Genomic DNA, 14,223 nt, shown 5'->3' on the forward strand with positions numbered 1-14,223 from the left:
CGGGTTTGGTTCGACCCAACGGGATCCCTGTGTCTGATGTGTCAAAACTGCCAGAAAGCAGCAGTGCTCCAAGCTCTGTGGGTGCTCCGAGACCAGTCTCTGCACAGCTGGATGGCCATGGCTCTCTGGATAGGGAATGGTCCCTGGACACGCCATGGGACTGGGACCTGGGGCAGTCCAGGGCTAGCCACAATGAGGCATGCACCGACATTGGCTCAGCACCAGCACCATTGGCCCATCCAGCCCTTTGCCTCCTTCTAGCCCTGATTTGCACTTCGGCACTGCCTTCTGTAGCATTTTCCAGCCGAGGATCTCAAAGCACTTCACCAGCATTCATGAGGAAGCTCTCCAGGTGTGGTAGGTCAGTGCTGGAGCAGCACACTTGTGACAGAGCCGAGACAACAGCCTGGAGCAGCAAATGTGTGACAGAGCCAAGACAACAGCCTACACCTCCTAAGGTGTGAGTCTGTGATCTAACTGCTGGGCAACACTATACCCTGTATCAGGGAATGGGATGCTACAGAACTGCCTATGCGTAAAGCTCGACGCTATGGTAAAAAGTGGTCCCAGCCTGGGACTGGCACACTGGTAAATGTCTATCTGTCTCTCTGTCTGTCTGGAGTGCAGCAAATGCTCCTGCTTGGTTAGTCTGGCTGACCAGGGATCCGGGGAAGGGGGGAGCAGAGAAGAAACCTACTCTCATTTTGCACCCGCTCGTTTAGACAAGGACACAGCACAGGACATGGGCTGTAAATACAACCGGGCCTGGGCCTGGGGCTGGGGGTGGGCAGCTAGTTATCGTTCAAGGAATTAGAAAAAGCAAATTCCTTTGGCAAGGGGCTTGTTTGTCTGCGACACTGGCTTGGCAGGGGCGGATCCCAGCTCTCCTGCCATGCAGCAGGAAACAGGAAGGTTTGTGCTTGCCCCCTCCTGCCTGCGCTCTGAGGAGGGCTCATTAAGCAGCCCTGTTTTCAAACTGAAGTTGCAGGCAACAAAGCGGAGTTCACACACACTCCCCTCCACTCAGCAAACAGGCACCAGCATACACCCGGCAGGGAGAGGAGCCTTCTGAGGTGTGTGGGGGACAAACTGGTGGGAGCTACAGCGCCCCAGGCCCACGTGCAGCGCAGCAGCTTAGGGGCGAGTGGATAGGTTCACCCTTTGCCTCGAGTCCATCTGCACCGACCGTCCCAGCGACTGGGAGAGCATGGCAGCAGCCTGGATTGCACTGCAGGGGCTACTGCTGGGCGCAGCCTTGCTGCAGCTGGAAGGTGAGTTTGTTCCCAGGGCCAGGCCCCTGGCACTGTCCTTGTGGCGGGTTAGAGCCAGCAGGGCTGACCGGGGCAGGCAGGGACAGCCTGTTAACTTTCCTTCTCCGCACTGACTGCGGGTAAGACGGGAACGCCCTGCCTTAGAACGTCTGCTGGTGTCCTTGGAGGAGCAAGTGCTCATACTGCTTTTGGCGAGTTACTTGCTACTGCTTGGAATTGCCTTTCCCCTGAGATCGGCAGAAGAGAGCCGGGCAATGTGCAGTGGCCGTGGAAGGACAGGCTTCCAGGCTGGGGTTGTCTTGAACCCATTTTATTGGCTCTTCTTTCCCATGTAGCACAGCTCCTGGGTCTGGCCCATCAGCCGAACACCAGAGCAGACCAACCAGGGAAACGCTGATTCCTTGGGATGGAGCTGTTGTCTTTCCTTTTCTTTTGTGCATCTCAAACTGCGAGTGCCTCGAGGTCAGAGGCTGCTTTTCTCTACCTGCATTGCTCTGTGTTCAGCTCAGGTGCCAATGCTGGCAGTGCAGTGCCCTGAGCGCTGAGCTGTGGTGCAGCCGTGTCTGCCTGGGGTCGGCACAGACCCACCAGCCGGATCAGTCTCTGCTCACAGAGGTGGCAAAGCTGCTTTTTGTCCCTTCACAGGCGGGTGACGGAAGCATTGGAAACACTTAGATAGAGCGGTTCTGGAACTCTGAATAGGGACAATGCAGCTTTGAGTCACTGCAAATTATCCTCTTTCACACGGGCTCGAAACGTTCCCAATGGCCAAGCTCCCGCTGGTGTCCCTGACCATTCACTCCAGGGGTCGGACCCTGCAGCTACTCTACAGAATGGAGAGTAATTCCCAGACAAAAGCGCCTTCGTTTCCTGCCGTTAGGGCTGTAAACAGGAATCAGGAGCGAGAAAGGAAAGAAAGCAGAATGCAGCATTGGTGTGTTTTAAAATAACCTAAACAGCTGAAAAGGAGGAAATTCAGAGTTAATGTTACACAGACACAGACATGCAAATACTCAAACGTACAACAACGTGGAAATGCTGAATCCGATACCCTTAACTCTGCCCATGTAGTGCCAGCACCTCGTATAAGGCAAGTGCTTCCCAATCTTTTAATTCTGGTGGTCTCCTCGTCACCCATTGCCGGTGTGGTGGGGTTCTACTGAATCCCACGCCATGCAGTGAACACACTCAGACCAGCCCTGGTGCATATAGCAGCCTGCTCATGTTCTGCAGCAGAATGCAATAACAAACATAACATTTCACCTTCTGCCGGGTCAGCCATTTGTCTCATGCTCCTGGTTCTACTCCTGCCACACTTGCTCATGCCAAGCTCCCTACTCTTAAGACAGTCCCTGGGACACCAGGCCTTGTAGTGGTGTCACCCATCTGAGTTTTACCCGGACAGTTCGGTTTTTGGCTTCAGTGTCCAGGTGCTGTTTAAGGTTGCCAGGTTTCGACCAGAAAGGCCAGTTGAAAAGGGGACCTGGCAATGTCCAGTCAGATGTACTGACCGGACACCAAAAGTCCGGTTACCGCAGGACGGGGGCAGGCGCCAGGTCATTAACCTGTGCCAGTCCCTGCTCAGACAAGGCCACCTCCTACCTGCAGGCAGGCTCTTTGTCGGGCTGCAGCAGCTCCTGTCCAAGCCCCAGAGCAGAGGGAGTCAAGCAATGAGGGGAAGGGGAGAGGAGTGAGTGACGGGGGGGTGGGGCCTGGGGGAAGAGGTGGAGCAAGGGAGGGACCTGGGGAGGAAGAGGTGGTGGGGGACTTTGGGGGCCAGTTAACAGCAATTGGAAAAGTGCCAACAACCCTAGTCCTATAAGGAAGGAACGCTCACATGTTAGTGGCAGGATCAGATTCCATGTCTCTGGTACTGGCATGGCCCCATTGTCATGGGATTGGAGTGCTGGATAGATTTGGCTGTATTTATGCACACAACCCCCATGATCTCGGGCAGTGATGTGAACCCCTGTTACCCAGGTGAACTAGCTTGCTCTCTGTGTTAGGGTTTTGTCCTGCTACCCATCACTGGAGTACCTGAATGTCTTCCAGGGGGAAATCACTAGCAAACTCCTGAGAGGACTCCATGGAGGCTCTGGCACTTCTTTCTTTATAGGTCCAGAGCAGAGCTCTGCTCGGGACAGAAGTTTCTGTTTGTTTGGGCTGAGGAAGAGGAGGGCCTAGAGTCACACAGGAAGCCTGAGGGGAGCAGGGAGTTGATTTCGGTTGTCTCTATGGCAGGCTAGTCCCCAAAGCACTGGCCCAGCCTTCTTCCCCTCTAACTGTGGGGCACGCTTCCATTTCTTTGATCCCCTAGCAGTTCCCTGCTCTCTGTGCTCCACTTAGGAAGGAACAATCAGTTTCACACATACAGAATGGGAAGAGACTGTCTAGGAAGGAGTATGGCAGAAAGAGATCTAGGGGTCATAGTGGACCACAAGCTTAATATGAGTCAACAGTGTGATACTGTTGCAAAAAAAGCAAACATGATTCTGGGATGCATTAACAGGTGTGTTGTAAACAAGACACGAGAAGTCATTCTTCCGCTTTACTCTGCGCTGGTTAGGCCTCAACTGGAGTATTGTGTCCAGTTCTGGGCACCGCATTTCAAGAAAGATGTGGAGAAATTGGAGAGGGTCCAGAGAAGAGCAACAAGAATGATTAAAGGTCTTGAGAACATGACCTATGAAGGAAGGCTGAAGGAATTGGGTTTGTTTAGTTTGGAAAAGAGAAGACTGAGAGGGGACCTGATAGCAGTTTTCAGATATCTAAAAGGGTGTCATCAGGAGGAGGGAGAAAACTTGTTCACCTTGGCCTCCAATGGTAGAACAAGAAGCAGTGGGCTTAAACTGCAGCAAGGGAGATTTAGGTTGGACATTAGGAAAAAGTTCCTAACTGTCAGGGTAGTTAAACACTGGAATAGATTGCCTAGGGAAGTTGTGGAATCTCCATCGCTGGAGATATTTAAGAGTAGGTTAAATAAATATCTATCAGGGATGGTCTAGACAGTATTTGGTCCTGCCATGAGGGCAGGGGACTGGACTCGATGACCTCTCGAGGCCCTTCCAGTCCTAGATTCTGAGTCTGAGTCTGAGTCTGAGTCTTGGCATCACCCAGCACCACAGCATCAACCCTTCTCACCTGGGCTGAGGCCTCTGGGGTTTTGCAGCTCTACCTGATGCTAGATAAGAAGCCTCAACAGTGTCTCCGGGATAGGGTGACCAGATGTCCTGATTTTATAGGGACAGTCCTGATATTTGGGCCTTTTCCTTACATAGGCGCCTATTACCTCCATCTTCTGTCCCGATTTTTCACACTTGCTATTTGGTCACCCTACTCCGGGAGCAGAATGGACCCCAGTGCCAGATTCTTGCTGTCCACTGTGCAAGTGGGTACAAAAGCCCCCCTCTCCTCCATCAGGCTCCACAGAAACTGTCTCAGTTCCAGTGGGGAGTGTGGTCCCTGCGGCAAGCTGCAGGCCAGGCAGTGGGATCAGGCTGAGGGATGATGGCTGCCAGAGCTGGCTGAGAGCACATGACACTCTACAAAGTGCGGGAGAGCTACTGCTCTCGTTTCTGCACCTTGGAGCCCTGCTGCAGCCAGCTCCAGTGTCACCTCCACCCCATCACCCTCAGGGCTCAATCTCACCCCAGAGTCTGCAGGTTGTATGGCCCCCGTTGGGTCCTCACGAAGCCCAGGCTGTGGCTGGGACCCAGGCACTGCAGCCACGGGGGCACATCCCTGTCCTGCTCTTTGGCACTATGGGCTTTTAGTGACTGATGCGTGTAGTTGGACTTTCAGAAAGCCTTTGATAAGGTCCCTCACCTAAGGCTTTTAAGAAAACTCAGCTGTCGTTGGATAAGAGGGCAGGTCCTCTCATGGATTAGTAACTGGTTAAAGGACTGGAAACAAAGAGTAGGAATAAATGGTCAGTTTTCACAATGAAGACAGATAAATAGTGGTGTCCCCCAGGGGTCTGTACTGGGACTAGTGCTGTTCAGCATATTCATAAGTGATCTGGGAAAAGGGGTAAACAGTGAGGTGGCAAAGTTTGCAGATACAAAACTACTCAAGATAATTAAGTCCAAAGCAGACTGCGAAGAGTTACAAAGGGATTTCACAAAACCAGGTGACTGGGCAACAAAATGGCAGAGGACATTCAGTGTTGATAAATGCAAAGTAATGCACATTGGAAAACATCATCCCAACTATACATATGCAATGATGGTCTAAATTAGCTGTTACCACTCAAGAAAGAGATTTTGCAGTTGTTGTGGATAGTTCTCTGAAAACATCCATTCAATGTGCAGTGGCAGTCAAAAAAGCTAACAATGTTAGGAACCATTAGGGATCGGATAGACAATAATCCAGAAAAATTTCATAATGCCACTATTTAAATCCATGGTACTTTTGAATACTGCTGCATTAAGATGTGGTCGCCCCATCTCAAAAGATATATATTAGAATTGGAAAAGGTGCAGAGAAGGGCAACAGACATGATTAGGTGTATGGAGCAGCTTCCTTATGAGGAAAGATTAAAAAGGCTGGAAATGTTCAGCTTGGAAAAGAGACAACTAAGGGGGATATGATAGCAGTCTATAAAATCATGACTGGTGTGGAGAAAGTGAATAAGGAAGTGCTATTTACCCCATCACATAACGCAAGAATCAGGACCCCCAATGAAATTAGTAGACAGCAAGTTTAAAACAAACATAAGGAAGTATTTCTTCACACAACGCATAGTTAACCTGTGGAACTCATTGCCAGGGGACATTGCAAAAGCCCAAAGAATAACTGAGTTAAAAAAGGAATGAGATACATTCATGGAGGACAGGTCCATCAATGGCTATTAGCCAAGATGGGCGGGTATGCAGCCCTATGCTCTGGGTGACCCTAAACCTCTGACTGCCAGAAGCTGGGACTATATGACAGGGGACAGATCACTCGATAAATTGCCCTGTTCTGTTTATTTGCTGTAAGGCACCTGGCACTGACCATGGTTAGAAGACTGGACACTGGGCTAAATGGACCATTGGTCTGTCCCAGTATGGCCATTCTTATGTTCTGCTCTAATATTAGGGCCCTTGTGTGCATCTCCGGCAGCTGCAGACACAACGTCTCATCCCCTTCACCGGTAAGGGCCTGCCCATGTTTATATATACATTCAAATTCCGAGGTAAAGAACAAATACCATGATTCCCCCACTGTCAGGGCCCTGATGCAGGGAGGCAATGGCCCAGCACATCACAGTCCAAGGCCCCACACTCAGAAATGTGTGGGAGGGGAGGGACAGTCAGAGGATGCCAAAGGGGCTCAATGGAGAGGCCTTCTCCACCACCACCACAGGAAAAGTGGATTGGGGCTCTCTTGTAGCGCTCTGGCAGCATCAGGAAATATGACCTGCTTCCACATTAAGACCTCTTTTCCTGTCAGCATGGGGCCTTGCCGTGGCTGAGAATCAGGCCCAGAGTGACTTGGCTGGGAGGGTGGTACTACTACACTGGGCTTGGCATGAATGCCTGGTTCTGAGTCTGAGTCACCACAGGACACTGGGCATGTCACCTAACCTGTCTGTTGGCAAGGCAGGGTGTTAACGACTCTCCAGACCTCGCAGGGGTTGGGCAGCCTGGCTAAGTGGCCTGCAAAGTGTAGTGGATGTGCAGTATTATTAGAAAAGGCAGTCGGCAGTCTGGGGGTTGGACTAGAGTCAGCACGTTCTCGCTTCCAGCCCTGGGCTCACTGCTGCACACCATCTGACCTCTGCTGCTCTGTGCTGCTGTGACTGGGGAGACCCGTCCCCTGGTTTACTGAATTCTGCAGCGGCCTTGGTACCTTGTGCAAGCCAAAGGGTGGGATATGGAATGACACATCCCAACGAGGGGCTTTCTGGATAATGGGATATGTCAGTGGATATTTGGAAGTTGATAGTAATATAAATCAGAAGTTAGGAACTGTAGTAAATCAATAAGGGAAGCAAAGGGACACAAGGAAAAATCTCTGGCCAGCAGAGTTAAGGCTTACAAAAAATAGATTCTGTCAAACTAACTATCTTTTTTTGATGAGACTGCAAGTTTTGCTGATAAAGGTAACAGTGGTCATGGGATATACTTAGACTTCTGTAATGCGTTTCACTTGGCACCACACAACATTTTGATTAGAAAACTAAAACAGTTAACATGTCACATATTAAATGGATTAAAAGTTGGCTATCTGATAAGTCTCGAAATGTAACTGTAAACAGGGAATCATCATCAGCTGGATGTGTTTCTAGTGGGGTCCCACAGGGTTTGGTTCTTGGCCCCACACTATTTAACATTTTTATCAGTGACCTGGAAGAAAAAATAAAATCATCACTGATAAAGTTTGCAGATGGCACAGAAATTGGGGGAGTGATAAATAATGAAAAGGACCGGTCACTGATTCAGTGTGATCTGATCACTTGGTAACAGGGCCGGCTCCAGGCCCCAGCGCGCCAAGTGCGTGCTTGGGACGGCATGCCCCGGGGAGTGCTCTGCCAGTTGCCGGGAGGGCGGCAGGCCGCTCTGGTGGACCTCCCGCAGGTGTGCCTGCGGAGGATCTGCTGGTCCCGCGGCTCCGGTGGAGCATCCGCTGGCACGCCTGCGGGAAGTCCGCCAGAGCCGCCTGCCACCCTCCCGGCAACCAGCAGAGTGCTCCCCGCGGCATGCTGCCCAAGCACACGCTTGACGCGCTGGAGCCTGGAGTCGGCCCTGTTAACAAAGAAGGTTAAGGGGTGACTTGATAACAGTCTATAGGTACCTACATGGGGAACAAACATTTACTAATGGGATCTTCAGTCTAGCAGAGAAAGGTCTAACGTGATCCAAAGGCTGGTAGCTAAAGCTAGACAAATTCAGACTGGAAATAAGAGGTGAGTTTTTAACTCTGAGAGTACTTAACCTTTGGAACAATTTACCAAGGATCATAGTGGATTCTCTTTCACTGACAAGTGACAATGTCGAAATCAAGATGGGCTGTTTTTGTGAAAGCTCTGATCTAGGGACTATTTGGGGCAGGTCTCTGGCCTGTGCTATACAGGAGGTCACAGGGGTGGCTCCAGGCACCAGCATGCCAAGCGCGTGCCTGGGGTGGCAAGCCACGGGGGCGCTCTGCCGGTCGCCACGAGGGCGGCAGGCAGGTTGCCTTCGGCGGCTTGCCTGGGGAGGGTTCACTGGTCCCACGGCTTCGGCGGACCTCCCGCAGGTGTGCCGCCGAAGCCGCAGGACCGGGGACATCCCACAGGCAAGCTGCCGAAGGCAGCCTGCCTGCTGTGTTTGGGGCGGCAAAATACCTAGAGCCGCCCCTGGGAGGTCAGACTAGATGTAGCCGTGTTGGTCCCGAGATGGGTTGTAATTGTTTGTGATACCCTGCATGGTTCTGGTGAGGGGTACATGTACACCATAAACCGAGCTCTCTGGTGACCTGCAGACATCAGCCGCCCCAGTGCTGTTCAGACACGACCCCGCGGGCAGTGAGGCCAGGCCCCAGCCTCGCTGTAACCCTGCCCCGGCTGGACTGACGCCAGCGAGTGGGTCCTTGCATTGTGCCAGGAGGGGCCTGTGCTCCTGGGGATGGATCTCGCCCAGGGATCAATGGCCCCTGGTTTGTTTTCTGGAGTCTCTCCCTGTGCTCTGGTTCTGTGAGGCCATGCACCATTCACTGCCTGTCAGGGCTGTTCTCCAGGCAGGACAATGCTGCGATTGTGCAGCCCTGCTCCCAGGGCGGGCCACTTTCTGCAGACACATTCACATGGAAAAGTTCCCGGACAAAGAGGGAAGGAGAGAAAAGCTGAAGGGCGGGGGAGGGGGAGACAAACACCAGCCCCCAGGGGAGAGCACCCTCAGCCAGGGACTCCGCACAGCCATTGAGGAGTGCAGCTCCCATTTGGAGACCAGGACTCGCTTTTCACAAACCCCACCCTGGCCACTCGCTGACACTTGACTTGCCATTTTCAGAGCAGTTTTGCTTCCGTGGAGCTTGGGCCCAGCAGAGAGGATGGCAGCCCCAGGCCAGCCCAGCGGGGAGGGCGTGGGCCTGTCCAGTGAACTGCACAAGCCCCATGCCTTGGGCTCCCCCTCCGGCCCAGCTTGCCGCAAAGCCTCTGTCTGTTCTCCTTCTGCAATACCTTTCGGGGCATATGTAGCACATGACAGCAGTGGGGCCACTGACTGTCCCAGGCACAGCGCAGCGTTGTCCCGGCAGTACCACACGGCTCCCCGACACTAGCCCAGGCCCCAGGACAGCCACACTGGCCAGGGAGCCCACTGCAAGGTGCATCCACTGCATGCGAACCAGACACTGTTGGCTGGAGGAGAGGGGCTGAGAGGCCATGTGGTGCTGAGCGAAGGAAGGGACTGGTGCTCCAGGAGCTCAAGCATTGGCTTGGGGCGCTAAGTGCTACTCCTGGGACTGGCAGAGTGACTCTGTCAGCCTTTCTGAGTGCTAGTTTCCCGACCCGTCCCCGGGGAAGGGGATTGACATGCAGCGCCTCCAGGGCTGCCTGTACTTAGCAGAGGGTTGTTAAGGGCAGTCGGTGTCAGCGGCAGGAATGGAGCCCATTGCTGGCCCCTGTGCTGGCCCCTGTCCACTAGACCATGCTGCCCCCAGGCCACTAGCACTGGGCAGTGGCAGCAGGGCTGCCCAGGGCAGGGGCAAATGGGGCAATTTGCCCCAGGCTCTGGGTCCTGCAGGGGCCCCCACAAGAATACAGTATTCTATAGTATTGTAACTTTTTTTTAGAGAAGGGGCCCCCGAAATTGCTTTGCCCCAGGCCCCCAGAATCCTCTGGGCAGCCCTGAGTGGCAGTGCATGTGGGTTTGTTCCCACCCACTGTGAATGCTTTTCAACCTCCCCATTCTGCGGAAAATCAAAACTTCATTAAAGGAACTTGCAAAACCTGCTCAACTTTAGGGGTGGGGCTGTGACCATGGATGTGAACAGCACCACTTGCTGGCTAAACACCCTCATCCACTGCACTCACATCGCATACTGCTACTCACCGGAGAGCCCATGCCTTGGGACGCAGGGCTGCCCTCCAGCTGCCCAGCCGGCAGTTGGGGAGAGGAGATGCTTCTTGCCCAGAGGCAGAGAGGAGGCCAGCAGCAATGGGCAAAGCACAGCTGTTCCCCTCCAGCTTCAGCCTCCTCCCAGGCCAGCGCCTCTCTGGACTACGCTACAACAAAGTCGCACCTGGATCTGTGAGAGACGGGGAAAAGACTATAGAGCAGTAAGAAGGCAGCAACAGTGCTGGCTTTCCCCAGGGTGAGAGCTGCAACCCCAGGGGAGGTGACCCACTGTCCAGCATCACCATGTCCTACTGCCATCCCCCAACACATACAATGGATCCACCCTCTGGTGTCAGCCCAGCCAGGGCAGGGTTACAGCGAGACTAGGTGCCTGGCCTCACTGCCCATGGGGTCGTGTCTGAACAGCACCGGGGCGGCTAGTCTCCCAGCTGATGTGACTCAGCATTGGGGCCAGCGAGCTGCTGACAGCCCAGGAACTGGTGTGTATGACTTGCATGGCTGTAGCTGTGGGTCTAGTGCTAATGAGAGCGGAGACAGAAGCTTTGCTGCCTGGATCCTCCGTGCAAAGGGAAACGAGCCAGAGGGAAGCTGGGGAGGTGTTAGAGATAGCCACAGACAGCACTATCAGATGGGGACTCCCCATGCTAATGGTGGATTTTAACTCCCACCCAGGACTCGCTCCAACACCATTCTCAGCTGTATCAGCAGCAGTCACCTTAGTCAGCCATACACAACCCCAATGCCCCCAGCCACCATTCAGGCACAGAATCATAGAATCATAGAATATTAGGGTTGGAAGAGACCTCAGAAGGTCATCTAGTCCAATCCCCTGCTCAAAGCAGGACCAGTCCCTGACTATATCATCCCAGCCAGGGCTTTGTCAAGCCCGACCTTAAAAACTTCTACAGAAGGAGATTCCACCACCTCCCTAGGTAACCCATTCCAGTCCTTCACCACTCTCCTAGTGAAATAGTGTTTCCTAATATCCAACTTAGACCTCCCCCACTGCAATTTGAGACCATTGCTTCTTGTTCTGTCATCTACCACCACTGAGAACAGTCTAATTCCATCCTCTTTGAAACCCCCCTTCAAGTAGCTGAAAGCAGCTATCAAATCATAAGAACATAAGAACAGCCATACTGGGTCAGACCAAAGGTCCATCGAGCCCAGTATCCTGTCCTCTGACAGTGGCCAATGGCAAATGCCCCAAGGAGACTGAACAGACAAGTTATCATCAAGTGATCCATGCCCTGTCACCCAATCCCAGCGTCTGGCAAACAGAGGCTAGGGACACCATTCCTGCCCATCCTGGCTAATAGCCATGGATGGACCTATCCTCCATGAATCTGTCTAGCTCCCTTTTGAACCCTGTTAAAGTATTGGCCTTCACAACACCCTCTGGCAAGGAGTTCCAGAGATTAACAGTGTGTTGCATGAAAAAATACTTTCTTGTGTTTGTTTTAAACCTGCTACCTATTAATTTCGTTTGGTGGCCCCTTGTTCTTGTATTATGAGAAGGAGTAAATAACAATTCCTTGTTTACTTTCTCTATACCACTTATGATTTTATAGATCTCTATCATATCCCCCCTTAGTCGCCTCTTTTCCAAGCTGAAAAGTCCCAGTCTTATTAGTCATTCCACATACAGAAGCTGTTCTATACTCCTAATCGTTTTTGTTGCCCTTTTCTGAACCTTTTCCAATTCCAATGTATCTTTTTTGAGATGAGGCGACCACATCTGAATGCAGTATTCAATGTGTGGGCGTACCATGGATTTATATAGAGGCAATATGATATTTTCTGTCTTATCTATCCCTTTCTTGATGACTCCTAACATTCTGTTTGCTTTTTTGACTGTCGCTGCACATTGAGTGGATGATTTCAGAGAACTATCCACAATGACTCCAAGATCTCTTTCTTGTGTCACCCAGTTTTGTGAGATCCTTTCGTAGCTCTTTGCAGACTGTCTGGAACTTAATTGTCTTGAGTAGTTTTGTATCATCTGCAAATTTTGCCACCTCACTGTTTGCCCATTTTTCCAGATTGTTTATGAATATGTTAAATAGGACTGGGCCCTGTACTGATCCCTGGGGGACAGCACTATTTACCTCTCTCCAGTCTGAAAACTGACCATTTATTCCTACCTTTTGTTTCCTATCTTTTAACTAGTTACCAGTCCATGAGAGGACCTTCCCTCTTATCCCATGACTGCTTATTTATTGTCTAAGGCTTTCTGAAAATCTAAATACACTATATCCACTCCATCCCCTTTGTCCGCATGCCTGTTGACCCCCTCAAAGAATTCTAGTAAATTGGTAAGACATGATTTCCCTTTACTTAAAACCATGTTGACTATTTCCCAACAAATTATGTTCATCTATGTGTCTGACAGTTTTTTGTTCTTTACGATAATTTCAACCAATCTGCCTGGTACTGAAGTGAGGCTTACTGGCCTGTAGTTGCCAGAGTCACCTCTGGAGCCCTTTTTAAAAATTGGTGCCACATTAGCTATTCTACAGTCATTTGGTACAGAAGCTGATTAAAATGATAGGTTACAGATGACAGTTAGTAGTCCTGCAATTTCACATTTGAGTTCCTTCAGAACTCTTGGGTGAATACCGTCAGGTCCTGGAGACTTATTACTGTTTAGTTTATCAATTTGTTCCAAAACCGCCTCTAATGACACCTCAATTTGGGACAGTTCCTCAGATCTGTCATCCAAAAAGAATGGCTCAGGTTTGGGAATCTCCCTCATATCCTCAACAGTGAAGACCAATGCAAAGAATTCATTTAGTTTCTCCGCAATGGCCTTATCATCTTTGAGTGCTCCTTTAACACCTCGATCGTCCAGTGGCCCCACTGGTTGTTTAGCAGGCTTCCTGCTTCTGATGTATTTAAAAGATTTTTTGTTATTTCTTTTGGAGTCTTTGGCTAGCTCTTCTTCAAATTCCTTTTTGGTCTTTCTAATTATATTATTACACTTCATTTGCCAGAATTTATGCTTTTTTCTATTTTCCTCATTAGGATTTATCTTCCACTTTTTAAAGGATGCCTTTTTTCCTCTCACTGCTTCTTCTACTTTGTTGTTTAACCATGGTGGCTCTTTTTTTGATTCTATTCCTATGTTTTTTAAATTGGGGTATACATTTAAGTTGAGCCTCTATTATGGTGTCTTTCAAAAGTTTCCATGCAGCTTGCAGGGATTTCACTTTTGGTGCTGTACCCTTTAATTTCTGTTTCACTGGCCTCCTCATTTTTGTGTAGTTCCCTTTTCTGAAATTAAATGCTATCGTGTTGGGCCGCTGTGGAGTTTTCCCCGCCAAAGGGATGTTAAATTTAATTATATTATGGTCACTATTACTAAGCGGTCCAGCTATATTCACCTCTTGGATCTGATCCTGCTCCCCACTTAGCACTAAATCAAGAATTGCCTCTCCTCTTGTGGGTTCCAGGACTAGCTGCTCCAAGAAGCAGTCATTTAAGGTGTCAAGAAACTTTATCTCAGCATCCCATCCTGAGGAGACATGTACCCAGTCAATATGGGAATAGCTGAAATCCCCCATTATTATCATTGACTTTTTTTATTTTTATTTTATTTCTAATCTCCCTGGTCAGGTGGTCTGTAATATAGCCCTACTGCTATATTCTTATTTTTCAAGCATGGAATTACTATCCCTAGAGATTTTATGGTACAATTTAGTTCATTTAAGATTTTTACTTCATTTGATTCTACGCTTTCTTTCACATATAGTGCCACTCCCCCACCAGCACAACCTGTTCTGTCCTTCTGATATGTTTTGTACCCTGAATTCCCCCTCATTCTTCTCTTCTCTAGACTAAATAATCCCAGTTCCCTCAGCCTCTCCTCATAAATCATGTGCTCCAGCCCCTAATCCTCAGCTGGACTC

The 14,223-nt window shown here is 50.5% G+C and overlaps 1 protein-coding gene across 2 annotated transcripts in view; it reads left to right on the plus strand.

Moving 5' to 3' along the window:
• The window catches only part of ROBO4 (roundabout guidance receptor 4), an 82,934-nt gene that overhangs the window by 13,488 nt on the left and 55,223 nt on the right, over window positions 1-14,223 (plus strand). Inside the window, exon 1 of one of the 2 annotated variants that reach the window (XM_030538448.1) lies at window positions 787-1,271. The exons of the other annotated variant lie outside the window; for it this stretch is intronic. Coding sequence (XP_030394308.1) covers window positions 1,208-1,271 — 64 coding nt within the window. The 5' untranslated portion in view covers window positions 787-1,207. Of the gene's footprint in view, window positions 1-786; window positions 1,272-14,223 lie in introns of those variants that run through there. 2 annotated transcript variants of the gene reach the window in all.

The sequence above is a fragment of the Gopherus evgoodei genome, chromosome 19, assembly GCF_007399415.2.
Source record: "Gopherus evgoodei ecotype Sinaloan lineage chromosome 19, rGopEvg1_v1.p, whole genome shotgun sequence".
In the NCBI taxonomy this organism is placed as follows: Eukaryota; Metazoa; Chordata; order Testudines; family Testudinidae; genus Gopherus; species Gopherus evgoodei.